This window comes from Ipomoea nil, unplaced genomic scaffold (genome assembly GCF_001879475.1).
Source record: "Ipomoea nil cultivar Tokyo-kokei standard unplaced genomic scaffold, Asagao_1.1 scaffold1026, whole genome shotgun sequence".
NCBI lineage: Eukaryota > Viridiplantae > Streptophyta > Magnoliopsida > Solanales > Convolvulaceae > Ipomoea > Ipomoea nil.
The window spans coordinates 1,664,154-1,682,405 of NW_017617454.1; the positions used below are offsets into that span (position 1 = coordinate 1,664,154).

General features: G+C 34.1%; 2 protein-coding genes across 2 annotated transcripts; both read right to left on the reverse strand.

Moving 5' to 3' along the window:
- Nucleotides 1–3,574: 3,574 nt before the first annotated feature.
- On the reverse strand, nt 3,575–6,259 carry LOC109180190 (S-adenosylmethionine decarboxylase proenzyme-like). The gene is made up of 4 exons (XM_019329678.1): nt 6,126–6,259; nt 5,947–6,034; nt 5,177–5,326; nt 3,575–5,049 (listed from the first exon to the last, which is right to left on the reverse strand). The coding sequence occupies exon 4, from the start codon at nt 4,878–4,880 to the stop codon at nt 3,783–3,785; it is 1,098 nt and encodes a 365-aa protein (XP_019185223.1). The 5' UTR covers nt 4,881–5,049; nt 5,177–5,326; nt 5,947–6,034; nt 6,126–6,259; the 3' UTR covers nt 3,575–3,782.
- Nucleotides 6,260–13,927: 7,668 nt separating this feature from the next.
- LOC109180641 (proline dehydrogenase 2, mitochondrial-like) lies at nt 13,928–16,387 on the reverse strand. The gene is made up of 4 exons (XM_019330339.1): nt 15,730–16,387; nt 14,982–15,627; nt 14,303–14,543; nt 13,928–14,112 (listed from the first exon to the last, which is right to left on the reverse strand). Exons 1-4 carry the CDS (start codon nt 16,345–16,347, stop codon nt 14,073–14,075), a joined length of 1,545 nt encoding a protein of 514 aa, XP_019185884.1. The 5' UTR covers nt 16,348–16,387; the 3' UTR covers nt 13,928–14,072.
- Nucleotides 16,388–18,252: the final 1,865 nt, after the last annotated feature.

Consider the following 18,252-nt stretch of genomic DNA (forward strand, 5'->3'; position numbering starts at 1 on the left):
TATTTAGATTCTGGTTTGGTCAAAACCGATGTCACCAGTTTAGTACATATGACAATGCTACTACACTGACCATATCATATAAACAAGTGTTTATAATGGCAAGTGAAGGAACATGGGCTTGAGATTTAGTTATGTGGAAAATCCTAAGTAATAGTGTTGTAGCACTGGACTTGGTACAGTCCCGGTTTTAACGGATCCGTTTGCAAGAGTCCTTGCAAGGGACATGGTTCATCGGAAGGGATACGGAAAGCCTAAATTAAAATTGCAAGTGAAGGAAAGCTCAACTCACGTCTAAGTTATTACGTTAGACCTTGAGTTCAATGTAGATGAGTACTTCATTTTGTGATTTGCAAGCATCAAAAGTTTAATTAAAATTGTATCCAAAGAAAAGGTGATGCTTGGTTCTGCATTGTTGTAGGGATGAGTTTTTACTCTTAACTGATCTTTTAAAAAAATGCAAGATGCAGTGCATGAGATAAAAGATTAGCCTCTGTGAGCATGAAGTGTGGCCGCTTCAAACAAGTTTGGGCTTTACTTGGTACGTGCTCATTAAAGGATACGGACACATGGCCATAATAGTGTCAAGTTACAGTGAGTTGTAATGACTGTAAAACTTGTGTGTGTTATATCTACGTTTATTCAAAGAGACTGCGTGATTCAAGGTTCGTCCATCACTGCAATCCGAATTAATGTAACGCATATAATACTATGTGAAAGTTCAATCTCTAAGACACTTTCATTTATGCATGAGTTTTGGATTTATCTTGGTAAAGTATTAGTCTTTACTATATAAATGGAGGAGGAATGTTGGAAATTTATATAGTAATGGAGATTAATGTTTCAGATGAACTACCATGAAAGCTTAAATAATATTTGGAGTTGTGGAGTTGTAAATATTATTTTAGTTTTGTAGAAAGTTAATTAAAATACTGGGAGAAATGTATATAGCTAATATGCTGTAGAGTATATAGCTATATGCTTCTGATATATAGCTAATATGCTTGAGAGTATTAACGCATGTTTGGATATGTTCATGCGTAAGGTTTTGGGGCATTTTGAAACTATATGCTTCAAAGTTACACTTAACGTGCTTGGGATATGCACTTAACGTGCTTGGAATATGCACTTAACGTGCTTGGAATATTCTCTTCTATTTATGCATTTTGAAGCTATATGCTTCAAAGTTACACTTAACATGCTTGGTATATGTAGTTGTATGCTTGAGATTATTGAACTACATATATAGATATTATTTATATTTATTCTTTGCATGTTTTCATGCGTAAGGAATATATAAATATATATATGTATATAATTTTGCATACAGTTACTGACTCAAAATAATTTTATTATTTCTCCAGTGATAGATATATCAATCAGGATATATCTTATCTTATGGAAGTTGAGTTTTAAATCACAGCAACTTCCATGTAACTTCTCCAAACAGATATATTTTTCATCTATAAATATATTGGAGAAACATCTGAAAGGAACCATGCAATTTTTACAGGCAATTTACATGCATTTTACAAGCAATTATTTTGCAGGAAACCTAGATACTTCACAGGCTTACATCTCTACAGGGAATTCTCAAACAAAGCAACTTGAGAATTTCATTCATCTTCTTGTATCCCATAAGATTAAATCTTGAACCTTGTTGCTTATATAGAGGGAGATTTAAAGCTTATAGGAAAGTGATTACACGCCTGAAGATATCAAATGATCCAGTTTTTGTTCCCTGTTGTATTCTGTATTATTGTTGTATCTTAAATGTATTACAGATTACAAGCACTTTTTCCAACATAGATGTAGTAGCAAAGTGGCAGATCGGCCACTTTCTTGTGGTTTTAAGCAAGAAGGGCAACATTGTGATTAAGTTTAGGGTTTAGGGCATTGAGTTCTAATTATGACGGTGGGTCAAAGAGTGGCCTATATTAACATTTGAGGGTGAGGATCCTACCATGGATCATGGATGAGCTCATATATATATATATATATATATATATATATATATATATATATATATAATTGTGTTCGCGTGTGATAGGCCTTCTTAGGTGTGATTGTGTGATTACTTTAGGTGCCTGGTTTTCCTTCTTAAGTGTATCAATGTTGAAACTTAAAAGTAGGTGGACTTAAAGTTTTAGGTGTCTGGTTTTCCTTTTTAAGGTGGGTTTGTTTTCATTCTTAAAGTGCATGATTTGTATACTTAAGGTGCGTCAGTTAACTTAAGGTGCGTCATTTTAAAACTTTAAATACGTGGCTTGTGTTCTTAAGATACTTCTTTTTGAGTTAACGACACAACCGCACAGAAAGCTATACCCGCATCGCACTTGAACCTTTCCTATATATATACACATGCACAATATATATATATCTGTAGCTAACTGCTGTATGTACCTCCTGCGTTGATTGCATGGCACTATGGCAGATTGGGCTGCATTGCTAAGCTTGTCCATCATCTGACTGCCCTTTTCCTGCAACAACAACAACGTAACATTGGAAATACTGTAATATAATGCATTCAAATCATAATATTGTGCAGGATCTTTTAGTCTAATGGCACCAAGTTGCTCCCTTGTAAGTGAGGTTGTGAGATTGAGCCTTGATGGAGGCAATATTGACCCCTCATATCTACTAAACTGCACGTGATTAGGTAATTAAACTGTTACGTACGCAATTTGTTTATTAATGTGTTAACTGGGCTCTGTGAATTTCTTTATTCCTTTTTTTTTTTTTTTTTTTTTTGCTGATGGATACAACGTTGTTAAGTCTTGTATTTATAGCTACCCATACCCATGAAATGATGTGTTACATTAATCAAAATGTGGTTCAACAATTCGTCCGAGGGAACTAAAAACCAAGTTCTTCCAAGAACCTCTCAATAATCCTTCTCTCCTTATTCTCTTTCTTCTGCTCCAATCAAAATTTCCTCAAACACATTTTAGGTGTGGTTTGACTAACTAGACTTGACTACATTTTTTTATTTAATTTTTATAATATTAAATTTAATATTAATATACAATATTTATATATTTAGAAACTACATTAAAATGGGCAATCCTTATTTTTATCATCTAGTAAGGCGTGAATACTGAAGCTCTTACAACTACTGAAGTACAAAAAGTACTAATAATCGAATCCACAACCTCTCATATGATAATTCAACTTGGCACCAGTAAATCACAAAATTATTTTAAAATATCATTTTTCTAATATTGTTTTCTTTAGGATACGAAAATACAATAACTTGATATAGGCAAATATGAATATGAAATCGATGAATGGACAATCATTTTTCTTAATATTTTATTTCAAATTTTGAGATTTTAATTTTTGGGGTTAAGTTTATTGTGCCTAGTAGGAATTTCCTTGATTTTTGTGAAAACAACTAAGGAGTATTTTCTTTATATTTTATTTAAAATACTGAATTATAAATATTAACATTAAAAATTCAAGTAAAAATATGGGAGAAACGCCATGACGACCCACGTCGGACACAACTCAACAAGACAAGAAGCAAGAATTAAACATGGATTATATTAAGGAAGCTAGCTAATTAAGGAAGAGATGAGGAATATAATTGGAAATTTAATACTTTATATTTTTTATTATTTAAACGGAAAGAATCAACAGATCAGATCCACATACAGTTGTGAATAACAAACTCCATCCATAAGAGTAGCCGACACCATTACACCACAGATAGACACTTTATTAGTTGCAGTCCTTAGTCCATAAAGTGTAAACAGCATGCTGGGAAGAAGGGGAGAGAATGAAACTTATGCAGTAGTGTTTCTTATTCCCCCTTCCTCATCTTCACTTTCACTCCAACAGCAATTCAGGGTAGACCTAGGAGATCCACAGCTAGCGGTGGAGGATGTGAAGCTGCAGTACATGATTGATCCTCCATTGCCAAGTGCCTTGCAGCTCATATCGTCAGACACGTATCCTCTCACATCCAGATTGAACACAGAACCGAGCTCTGCTCCAGTAGAGTTGCTATGCAAAGCGACAGAAAAGTCTGCAGGTTTGAAGCAGGCCAACACCCTCTCCACAAGTGCATTCAAGCTCAAAGTTTTGAAATCATAACCCAATGCTTCAAAGCTTGCATAGCTGAAACCGTCTTCTGGTGTCACGTGAATTGTGGATATTGCAGCTTCCTCGATGGCGTTCATTGAGTAGCCACAAGGTTCGAAGTCGAAATCACAAATCTCTGATTCAGGGAGAATGTCTCTAATGCCTGAAGTTTGGGTCATAACGGCTGCAGAACTCGAATGAGTTTTATAAAAGACAGAGGCACTCTTACTGTCCAGACCAGTCATGCACATTTCCAGAGTGTAGGTGGGGTGTTCATCGTCTGCAGAATCAGCAGATGCAGAATAGACATGCCATTGTTGTTGTGGGTCAACACCACCCATAACATAGGATTTGCTGCCTGAACCAAGTACACCAAAATAGCCATCGAGTACATCTACTTCTTCAGAGAAATTACGGTGTGGAAATGATTGAGCCCCAGGAAAGATAAAACTTCCACGGGTGTACCTCACTGATTTCACTTTGAGGTCAAGCCCATCAGCCAGCTCGAGGATGGGAGGAATTGAGAGAAGCAGTTTTGTGGTGCCACAAGTTTTGATTATAATCTTGTATGGGTACACAAACAGGCTAGATTCAGAAAGGACATAAGAGTCAACTTCATTGTTTGCTAAGGACGAGACAATGGTGCACTCAGCTGGGTTCAAAACTTGATCCAACTGCTCTTTGGACAATGATTGCAGACCCTGGCCTTTGGGATTGGTAAAGATTTCAGGCTCAAAAAATGAGATCTCAAGCCTCTTTTCGTAACCTTCAAATCCGATTGCAGACACTGGCATCGACATCTTGACTTGGACAAAAGGAGTGCGATTACAAATGAAAGAGAAACAACAACAAGGAAAAAAAGGAAACGAAATGAAAAAAACAGAAGATCAAACTACTATTATTACTAAACCACTAATCATGGTTATTGCAAATCACTGTAAACCACTATCAGGATGGCTTGCGTGTGCACTGCATTATAACAAAGAGAAGATTAGTCACTATTAGTCACAGAGTCTTCAACTATTCACACTATTAGCAAAAAGAAACATTTAAAACATTGAACATCATAATTTGTTACAAGGTGAATAACACTCACGTTGGAGTAAGCAGCAGATCTGAATTTCTTGATTCCTCCGTGTGGTCGAACGTCCTCAACAGTGTATTCAAGGGGGGCTTCGTAAACTAAGGAAATATTACTAGATTTCTTCTTCCCACCTTTAGTCTCCATTAAATCATTCAGGCTTACCTACAACATCCAATCATCAGAAATAGATACAATCAATGAGTAAGGGGAAAGGAAAACAATGCATCATGAAATTCAGCCAACTATTAATGAATTCATGCACAAAAAAAGTACAATCTTTTCATGCTAAATGATTGATTGTAGTCATGAAAATCTAACTCCACTGGAAGAACTTCACCTAAGTAAATGAAGTCTGAAAAAAGAACATGCACATACATATACATTATCAGATTGGAGTGTTAAAAGTAACAATCAAATCATATTTGAAATATTTAATTTCCAAATCCCAAAACTATATATCAGAATGAATATACTATAGTTGATTATAAAGATAATAGGAACTATCAAAACCAAATATACACAGGAAAAGTAGGAGAGTCACATATACAATGAATTCAAATATAGGTTCACTTTTTACGAAAAACACATTGAAACCGTCTCAAAACGCTCCACATTGGATCAAGAACGGAAAGATAATAACATTAATAAAAGAACAGATCGATAGCACGAGCCAGAATCACTCAGAGAAATATATATAAATTTCAATCACAGCTGACGGCGGAAATATTAACATTTGCAATCAAACTTTAGAGCATTGCACAAAGAAGAATCAAGAAACGCACTTAGATATAAATGTGGGGGAATTTACGACGAAGCCGGACCCGCTGTTGAACCTCCTTCCACTAAAGAGCTTCAATTATTAGATTAACCCTAGAAATCAATAATAACCTTTCAGATATCAAATGTACGTGCAAATTAAAGACGATTAAATAAAGCAAAAACGAGATGAGAGAAGCCGAACCGAATGACGGAGAAGAGATCCGAATAACAGCTCGAATTCCGGATTTCGGATCTCTTAATCGAGCAGTAACCCTACGAATGAATGGAGTTTATGAAGGGAAGAAACGCGAAAGATTGATGAATTGTTATTCGAGCGTTGAATGGGCTGTGGAGGAACGTATATAAAGGGAAGCGTATATATATAGTCCGTTAGAAACACGTGTGGTAAAAGTGCGGTACCTGAAGCACGTACGTTAAAACTACGACACGTGTATTTTAATGACGAAAATTGCTTCAGTTTATTCGGACGTATGAAATCTGTCCACATGCAATTGTTATAATGAGCATAGCTTGTCCATCTGTTCATAAAGAGTGGGGCCAACTTTGAGTTTTATGACCTATTAAATTGGTAAATATTTGTTTTCAAAAAAAAAATAAAAAATTGGTAAATATTTTAGTTTGTCCGGTAAATTGGCGGGACAACGTGAGTCGTCAAACCCGCTAGTATGTGTAAAATATATACTCCGTATTAATGTGTGTCGATATAGGGAGCCATTGATTTTGTCAATACCAACATTTAGAATTAACAAAAATTAAAAAATATAGTGATAATTTAGTCTTTTACATCTAAGGGTGTGTTTAAAAATTTGAAAAATAACTTTTGAAAAATATTTTTTGAATTTTTAGTGTTTTAGTAAGAGGGGAGAAATGAGGTCAATGAAAAATGATGCATTAGTCAAAAGAAAATAGGTATGTTTTGGGGGTAAGACTTCTTCTTTTTTTTTTTGGAAAGTCATTTTCCAATCCCTTATGTATAGTATATATAACTATATAGTATATATATAGTGTGTGTGTAATATGGATACACTATATATATATATATATATATATATATATATATATATATATATATATATATATATATATATATTGTGTGTGATGTGTATACTGTGTATATATACACTACACATAGCACACCATATACATAGTATATATATATATATATATATATACACTACACACAACACACGATATACATAATATATATATACACTACACACAGCACATCGTATACGTATATATATTAATGTAGAATAATGTAATGGGCCTGGCCCATGTACATTAGAGAGTGTGAGCTCAAAGGGATGGAGGGGGCTCACACGCATGGGCTCGCATGCACACGTGTATGCGAGGTGGTTGCATGCGTAAAAGGTAGCGGCTTCGTGCACTGGTAGCGATTGCATGCATACAAGGTGGTGGCTGCGCGTACGGATGACGGTTGCATGCGTACAAGGTGGCGGCCGTGCGCACGGGTGGCGGTTGCATGCGTATAAGGTGGTGGCTGCGCGTACAGATGAAGATTGCATGCGCACAAGGTGGCGGTTGCATGCGTATAAGGTGGCGGCTGCGCATACGGGTAGCGGTTGCATGCACGCTGTTGGAGACTACGTACATGCATGCATGCGGGTGGAATGGCGGCTATTGAATGCATGCGTGCGCGGGGTGGCGGCTACGTACATCCATGCATGTGGGTGGAATGGCGGCTAGTGCATGCATGCTGCGCACGGAAGGGCAGCTGACGGAGGGCGGTGCGTATAGGAGCAGGGATCCCGGGAGAGTGCGCGACAAAATCGGTCCCGTTCGAGCAGTTGGGGGTACGTGCGGAAAAGGGAGGACACGTGTATGGTGAGAGGCCTGTAGATGTTGTACACGTGGGTGGTATGCGGAAGTCCTGAGAGGATATAAAAGGGGGGCTACGGTCAGTTTAGGACATGGCAAGAAACACAAAAGACCTGGTAGCGAGCTTGGCGGTTTGAGTCTTCTCTCTCTCCAAATTGGTCAAAGGATCAATTCTGGTATTATACTATTATATGCATGTAATTTAGGTTTATGTCTATCCGTTTATTTCCCTTTTCACCGTGTAGCTTTCTTGTATTACTATTTATGGGCCTGCGGCATTGGGCTTGTGCGTGTTTGTGTGAGCCTCGCGCCCTATCGGCAATAATAGCTCTTTTATTTCGTTCTATATTTTCTATACCCAGTTTATGATGGACCCAGTCCCGATAAAACCATCGTGTATATATATATATATATATATATATATATATATATATATATATATATATATATATATATATATATATATAAAATCAAAATTATCCACAAGGCTTAATGAGTGCCGTTTAAAAAAGGATTTTATCATAAGTATCAAACAATTAAAATGTTAAAGTATACAATTCTGTTCATTTTCGAGCTCATTTTCTGAAAAATGAACCAAACACAAAAGGACCATTTTTCGTTGTGCAGCCAAACACCGGAAAGGAAAATGTTTTCTAGAAAATGACTCATTTTTCAGAAAACATTTTCCAGAAGTCATTTTACTAGTTTCCAAACGCACCCTAAGTGAAATTTAAGGTGCGTGGGTTGTGTGCTTAATATGCGTCAATTGTTGAAACTTAAAGGTGCATCGACCTAAAGTTTTAGGTGTGTGATTTTCCTTCTTAAGGTGCATCGGTCTAAAGCTTTAATTAGATGTGTGGTTTCCTTCTTAATGTGCATCATTTTTACAATTTTTTTCACTCAACAGTACAATGGTGTTTTTTCAGTTTTAGTTCCCAAGTTCAAAATGACCCAATCCACATTTTGATATTTTCAATTATCTAATTCAAAAGAAAAAAAAAATTGATAGCAATATAATTCGGAGTAACAAATAGTTGAGTTGTTATCTTTAGAGTAAACATGAAGAAGATGAATTTAATTGAGGACGCACGAACTTTAAAATTTGAATTAATTTGAGTTGTTGATCTAAATTTGATCAACAACTCCAATTTAACCTCATCTTTTACTTAGGAGCATCTCCACACCCGAGCTCATCCATATATATATATATATATATATATATATATATATATATAATTTTATATAATTACAGTATATACATAAATATATGCTTATTTATATATAAAAAAGTATATTAATGATTAGTACATTTATATAAATGACTAGTTTTTTTTTTTTACGTGCATTGCGCGATTGGAATAATACCCAATGTTTATTTTCAAATAAGTACTTTAAAGTATATAATCAAGGTAAGGTTATATTGGAGTTATTCATGCATAGATAATTGAATGTTGAATATGTGTATTTAAATAGGTAATTCTAAGTTTACAAATGCAAGATAATATAATCAAGATTGATTATAATTGTCAATGAAATAATTGCATATGTATGGTTGAAATCAAATACGAGATATAATGAAGAGCAAATAAAAATTAGGGCATAAGATATTAAATATATACTAGTATAGTTTGAAGTGCTTCTAGCATAAGGTTGAGTTTGGTTGTCCAATGACCAATGGTGTAGTTATAATTCTATAAGTATTTGTGGGTTAGAGTTTTATTAAGACTTTAATATTATAATTGCGGATTTGTGGGTTAGAGTTTTATTAAGACTTTAATGTTATAATTAGACTAATGTTGTAGTTATAATTCTATATTAGACTTTAATATTAGAATTAGACTAATGGTGTAGTTATAATTCTATAAGGATTTGTGGGTTAGAGTTCTATTAAGACTTTAATATTAGAATTCTATAAAGATTTTTAGGCAATGTTAATGGTGAATTAACGGAAAAGATAATATTTAATGGGAAAGTTAACGGATAATCATATAATTAAGGATAAATTAGGAACTCTCAATGAAAAATTAAAATTTGAATAATTTGAACCTTTCATTTGATTTAATAATTTGACGACCAACTTTCTTTGACTTTGATTAGTATAGTAGATTTGTTATTGGCTTTGTGGTTAATGGCAAATTATGTTGTGGACACGGTTCCAAAATTGTTCAGAATTATGAATATATAGTTCAAAAATTATGAACATATAATTCTATAATTATGAACATAGAGTTGTGAACATAATTATGAACATATAGTTCTGTAATTATGAATATAAAAATTCAATAATTGTGAATATAAAGTTCAAAATTTATGAATATAAAGCTAATTTATAATTATAAACATAGAGTTCTGTAATTGTGAATATATAGAGTTCAATAATTATGAATATGAAGTTCAAAAATTATGAAAATATACCTTTATAATTATGAACATATAATTCAGTAATTATCAACATAGAATCTTGTCCACCTTGCAAGGTGGACACAGTTCCAAAACTGTTCATAATTGTTAATATAGAGTTCAAAAATTACGAACATAGAGTTCTATAATTATGAACATAGAGTTTTGTAATTGTGAATATAGAGTTCAATATTTTGAATATGAAGTTCAAAAATTATGAACATAGAGTTCAGTAATTATAAACATAGGCCGAGGACAAAGGCAAATTATTCTATGGACCCAATGTGGACCTGTGTCTAAATACTCACAATTTACATATTAAATGTTCACAATTTACCTTTTAAAAATTCACAATTTATATACTATGAGCACACAATGTTAACATATATGTAATCGATTAATTACTTTGTTTTGTATTCAGAAGTTCATTTCAAATACTATCGTCACACAATATTAACAAATTAGGATTTATTGACCATGTATTGTATTTATGTATTTTGACTTAAAAGCACAATTTATATTCTAAAAATTTACAGTTATAATTCTAAAAATATACAATTATATCTACCTCGCAATATGAACCATGGTCCATGATATAACAATCGGAGGACAAAGATCAAGGCCAAAACCTTGTTGGATCAAGGGGTCCTCTTCAAACCTACATACTAATAGTAATAACATATATGATTTTGTAGATAAAATTTTATTTACACAATATTTTTATTTTAATTTATTTTTAATCATAATTTTAGGCACGAGATAATCTTTTTAGGTATCATATTCTTCAATACCTAACACAATATAATTGCATTAGCAATTTGTTTACGTAACTCCTTCAAAGTAATACGTTATATTAAATTTTTTCTAGTTCGTTTCCGGACTCTCTCATTTGGTGTGATTGTGTTGTGACATCCAACTGAAAAGATTTGTTGAATCTTTTAGCGTAATTGTTTTAACCACTTCTCCATGTATAGAATCTCTGCTAGTTTGCTCAACAATCTGGCATGATTTTGACACCCACACCCAACATTTAGTTTGTTCAACAATATAATGACAATGATTTTGATACCCACACCCAACGTGTATATTCTCAAATAAAGGGCTACAAATTTTTTTTTCGGCATTAAGAAAAGAGTTTTACTACATGTACTCTCAAAATCTATTCCCTAAGTGTCAATCAATGATATGATAATTTCATTCTGTGGGTTCTAGAAAAATTATCTATATTAATAATTTGTGAAAGGAAATAAACATTGGAAATAAGAAATAAGAGTACAATACAAATAATATTTTACTTAAAAGAAAAAGTATTATAGATCCCAGATTCTTTTTGAGTTCCTACAATTTGGGTGAGAAAATGACAGTATATTCCCACAACCAAACAATTCTTTCGGCAGACAAAAGTTGCATTTAAGAATCATGTCATGCTTGGAGTTGGAGATACCCATCCAAGCAATTGACCGGTCACCGTTACTAAAAATAATTATTATTTTAAACACTTTATAACAATATGTTCGGTTAATGAAATAAATCTAACATTTTATTTCCGATCCAAAATTTTACTAAGATTTTGATTAGTAAAGAATAGTCAAAAATTGTGTGATTTCCAGTCAGTTACGTTAAGTTGGTGCCCTTTTTGGCCTCTTCATTTTATTTATTCTATGTATTAGTATTCTATCTGTGCGATATATGAATATGACTTATGTCAAGTAATGTTACTTAAATATTAACATATATAATAAATTGTAAATAACAACATTCTTAATAATAAAATAAAAACGCATTAAAAAAATAAAATAAAAACAATATGCTGATGTTTTTAATAACTTCACATTGGGATAAACGTACACACTTTTATTTGTAAATTGTATTTATTTGATTATTGTAAAATAATTAAAGAGTTATTTTATTTACATTAGAAAGTTTGAGCATTTATATCTCTAACATATTAAAATTAAATCATCACAATACAAAAAATCAAATCAATCAATTTTACTAAAAAAAAAAAAAACACTCACCAATGTTACTTAAATATTAACATATATACTAAATTGTAAATATTAACATAGTTAATAATAAAATAAAAACAATATAATGATGTTTATATTCATTATTTATTTATTCATTCATTTATATTCAATAATAATATGGCTCTTTCTAATGTAAAGAGATGTATCTGTTCAACACCTCTACCGAGGCTCGAACTTACAACCTTCCAAATGAAAATCCAACCCGGGTACCATTAAATCACATAGTCCTGGTAAATTATAATGATTATACTTAATTACTTTATTTGTTTCCATAAATAACTGGTTTAACATATATAGATATCCCATACTTTCTCAACGTAAATTATAATGATTATACTTAATTACTTTATTTACTTCCATAAATAACTGCTTTCACATATATAGATATCCCATATCCCATACTTTACTTTCTCAACGTACTGAAACACAAGAGACTCGAATTTACAACCTTCCAAATGGAAGTCCAACCCGGGTACCATTAGACCACTTTATTTCCTCCCATAAATAAATGCTTTCACATATATATATATATATATAATAAATGATTTCACACTTTGGAGGAATTTTTTTTTTGGTCATATAAAGATACAAATAGAAATAGAAATATAGAGATAAAGATTAAAGATATGGAGATAGAGATAGAGATAGAGATTTATACACAATAATTTTCTGGTCCACATGGATGTGTACTCTGACCTGTACAGCCGAGACAGTCTTATCCCATCCCATGAAAACCCCAATCATCAATTCAATGAATCTATGTGTGTATCGAGGTGTGGGGCCCTTAGGGTTGGGGTTCAGCCTTTTGAAAAAATGAATCTATCTGTATTGATTATTGTAATTAAATGTCACAAGTTCAAATTTCATCAACATTTTTATACAAAATATTTATAGTATGATTTATCTTTATTACTTAATTTATATGTTATTGTATGTGTATGTTATTGTACAATTTATTCAGTAAAAACCTTCAAATAGTAACAAGAATTTTTGTCGTCACCAAAAAAAAAAACAAAACATATAGCATAATAGTATCATCATCTTCATTCATTTTGCTATATATTTAACTAGAGCTTACCAAGCAAAGCCACAATCTCTTACATTCTTGAAATGCAGGTTGTGGTTGCTTCAATTCATTCATATATATATATATATATATATATATATATATATATATATATATATATATATATATATATATATAAACTTAATAAGAGCCAATAAAATTAAGCATGTATCTACAAATTTAATAAGAGTCAATAAAATTAGATATTGAATAAAAACAAAAGAATATTGGTGTAATTGTTAGTTGAAATGAATGATTTATATTACCTTACTCATTGATTAAGGAAAGTCTTAGGTTATAATTGTTAGACATACTAATATAGTAGAGTGTATTATTTTCAAAAATAAAAAATAAAAAAAAATGGTAGAGTGTATTAAAAAAGAAAACACAATATAAAATTTAACATAAACTTTTTTTTTATAGCTACATAAACTTTGGTTAATTAATCAATAATTCATTTATGTTGAAAGTCGCAACAAGAGAAAGCATGGATCACGCCAAACTGGTAAAATTAATAGGATTTTGTGTTGTGTCCGTCTAAAACTGCTATTACACCTGTTAATCAAACATTTATGCCACGCGTTATACTGATGGATTCTTGAAATATTTATTATTATAGAAAATTGTATATTGATATATGATAAGAAATCGATTAATATTTTAATAAATTCTGAAATACTAATTTAATAATACACGTGGGACATTAAACGCGCAATGGGCGATCAATAACTAGTAGTTACATAACCACTAATGATCAAGACTGATTGTGGCTGGCCTAGGAATCTTGTCTCTGCTAAAGAATAATTGATGCCAGCCTTCTTTTCAGCTCCTTCCTGGAAACAGAAAGAGTAAACAAGGGATCAACTTTCATCCGGCATTAATTAACCTAAATATATGATTTAGAAACAGAGTTAAAACAACTGTGTTTGGTTAATTAAATTAAATTACCTCATTAATTAACCTAAATAAATGATTTAGAAACAGAGTTAAAACAACTGTGTTTGGTTAATTAAATTAAATTACCTCATGAGTTGTCTGTCGAGAGATGAAGCTGATAAAAGCCCTCGGTTTTCTTCAGCTCTCCTCAGAAGATAAGGCATGATCTGGTCCACAGGTCCAAATGGCAAATACTTGCTAACCTGAAACCCTGCTTTTTTCAAACCAAAGGATAAACCTTCTGACATTCCATATAGCTGTGCGAATTGGAGCTTTTGATTGTCCCTTTTGATCCCCAAATCTATTGCCTTAGTTGCAGCTAGCTTCCCTATCACGAGACCAAAACAAGTAAAAATATAAATAATAAGAACCAACCAACACTAACATTAAGCTTTAGCAGATACAATGTTAGTGTACCACCTAGGGCACCGGCGCCGATTAAGGCGCGCCTGAGACCGCCTAGGGCGCCGGCGCGATTAAGGCGCCGGGGACCGCCTAGGGCGCCGGCGCCGATTAAGGCGCCGGGGACCGCCTAGGATTAAGGCGCCGGGGACCGATTAAGGCGCCGGGGACCGCCTAGGGTTAAGGCGCCGGGGCCGATTAAGGCGCCGGGGACCGCCTAGGATTAAGGCGCCGGGGACCGCCTAGGGCGCCGGCGCCGATTAAGCCGATTAGGGCGCCAGCCGCCTAGGGCACCGATTAGGGCGCCAGCCGCCCAGGGCACCGATTAGGCTCGATTTTTGCAACACTGATCAGATACACGTACCAGATTCAATATTGTGGGTAGCAATAACAACTGCTCCAGAGCCAGCCGCAATCTCCTCGAGCATGAAAGAAGCGCAATCATTGTAACATTTGTGAGTGTTATGAATGGTGTCATGAATCGGAGATCCAGCCCCCAAAGCTGAAGCCAACCCACTCTCACTCGTCATATAAGCGCCCCTCACCAGCTTAAACCCTATGGGAATCCCCATCTTCCCCGCCGCCATTTTCACCGCCACCAATCTCTCTTTGGCGTCCTTCAAGTACGCCTGAACTGTCCCGAACACCAGAGGACCGTCGTCTTTATAGTACGAAACCGCTGCAGAATAGGTCATGTAATCAATCGCAGGTTGAACCGTGGTGTCCTCTGCATCAACCAACAATGGAACCCCCGCCTCCAAACACGATCTGCAGATTTTCTGCAATCTTTCATGGCCTAATTCAAGATCGCGCTCTTCTTCTTGGGTTAAAGGCTCTGGGGTTTTGGACGTGTGGTAAAGAGCACTGGAGTCTGATAAAACTGGAAGGCTCTTTTGCTTCCATGGGAGATTGAAAGCTGGATTCTTGTACTCCCATCTCAATAAATCGCTTACTCGTTTCAGCAATTTTGGAGGACAGATTGCTGTGATCTTCAGTACCACAAAACTCACCTGTGTATAAAACGCAGAATTGAAAAAATTGAATCATGTAATAGTTGGATTGCACATTAATGATTATATTAAAGAAAGTTACGCAACTAATTAATATCTTACCGGCGGTAGAGACTTGGCGGAGTCGACGGTTTGAAGGATATCATTCATACTCCGATCACACGATTCGTTGTCGTGGGAGTGCTCCGACCCGTAATCCAGCATAGCCTTAATGCCGGTCTCCGACATGCCGGCGACGGTCCGGGCAACTTCCTCCAAATCCCTGCCGGCGCAAAATTGGCCGTAAAACGTACGCTCGACGAGACCCATCACCGTTTCCCGAACCACCGGAATCTCCATGAGCCGCGAATTCATCACCCGAATACCCGCGTCGACGGCGGGCTCGATTGCCAGCACGTGAAGCGCGACGGCGGATTTCACCAACTTCGACGTCCGCACCGACAAAAACAGCTCCTTGGCATCCTCAAAGTCGAGGACCGATTTGGCGGCGGCGGCGGCGGGAGTTGGGTCGGGCTTTTCGGCAAAGTTGAGCGGCGGCGGGAGTTGGGTGGTGAATGACGAGGGAGCCGAGTTCAGACGCCGGACGAAACGGGGCAGACTCTTCGCGATTTTTCCGGGATTCCCTACACGGCTTGCCATTAACGAAACCGATCTTGATTCTTGTCTTCTTGATTCTCTCTCTCGTCCGATAAAACTGTAACAATATCCGATGAACTGCATCGACTATTTAACGAAGTCATTTAACTTATTATGATTCATGCACCCGCGGGCCTGACGTGGAGCCGACTCGATATATTGGATTTGATTAGATTACGATGAAGGGGTAATCGCAGTTTCTAGGGCAACTGCAAAAAATATAAAAATATAAAAAAGGAAAATTTTAAAAACATCCTTAATTGAAAAGCTTCTATATTATGCTTAGTTAATTAATTATTTCCTATTTTGGGTTTTTTTTAACACTTTTTTTTTTTTTAAATCAACTGCATAAATCTTGAATACCCAACGCCCATTGCGTCAGCAACATCAGAAGATGAATCATATCCAGAGGATAGTAAAAAAAAAAAATCTGCAAGTCAAACAAAATTTGTAAGGCTAAAAATCATTATTATAAGTTAAATAAGCATTTAATACGTTTAAAAGAAAAGACAAATTAAATTTATTAAAAAATATTTTCATCCTTATCATATATTTTCTTCTTTTTCTCCTTAAACAAAGAAATATTTTAAAAAACAATTATATATAGAAGTAAATGAATACATATATATATATATATACAATATATATATAGTAAAAGAAACTTACCAATTGACAAGGGTTTAACAATGGCCAATGGGCGTGTGCTCATTGGGCGCTCTGTATATGTCCAACTTTGCAGCATAATTTTTTATAAAAAATTAAAAAATTTGGCATGTGTAATACACGACATATGCCTATTGGACGCTTTGTTAGTGTCCAACCTTGCATTCTAGTTTTTTTTTATAAAAAACCAAAAGGCGTAGTAATTTGACCTTCAATACTGCATTTAATAACATTTGACTTATGAGTATGCACCTCATAATTTATGTGCCCATATATATGTAAACAAAATTTATCAAATATGCAATACTCATCATCTTGTGACGAGAAGATGGAAAGTTGGAGGCCAACAAATTCATGAGTGGGAGAAAATAATTGTTGTGTTCGTAATTTTTTCTTTTTTTGATGAGAAGTTTGTAAAAATATTAGGAATTAACAATCAAGAGAAGCGATAATGACAAGAAAATTCAGCTTCCTGTAGAGTATGCTAAACAATTCTTTGAAGTTCGAACTCGATAAGTCGCTGGGTCATCAAATACCATACATACTTAACCATGGAATGGTTATCGAAGAACTCTGAACGCAATAAGTCACTTAGTCACCAAACGTCATACATATTTAGTCATGAAATGGTTATTGAAGAACTCTAAAGTACATATCCGTTGTCAAAAAGTGTTACATTAGGGTTCAACCTAAAAATTTAACTGCAACAAAGGTTACATAAAAAAAATTTAAAATGTTAATCATTCATTATTAGAAATTAATTATAAAGTTGTTGGCAGTTGGATTACTGCCTTCTTCTTCTTTTCATAATTTGTATATTTCATAATTATAATTTGTAAAAAATAACAGGATTTTATTTTCAACAATAAAAAAAACGTTAAAAATTTAACAAATTCTATTTGAAATTAAAGAAATTAATTATACCCAGACCCAATTTATTTAACTTAACCATATATGCATGCAAGCATGCATATTCTGCTTACCTGAAACAGCATACAGATTCAAACTTCATAATCTTACACCCAACAATAATGGTAACATATCAAAGAAATTTGATGATTTGCAAAGAGATTTGAAAGATAAATTAACACTCGAAGAACAGGGAATTGAAGTAATACCAAAAACACAAAGAAAACAAAACCATAAAACCAAACAAAATGCGTGGTCTACATGGGACGGTTAAGAATGGAGCGTTTCTAACTGACCTAGGATTTGACTGATTAATCTTAATATTGTCCATTGTCATCCATTCTTCTTGGAGATTGCGGCTATTAATATTGTCGATTGTCGTCCATTCTTCTTGGAGCATTGCGCCTATAAGTACTC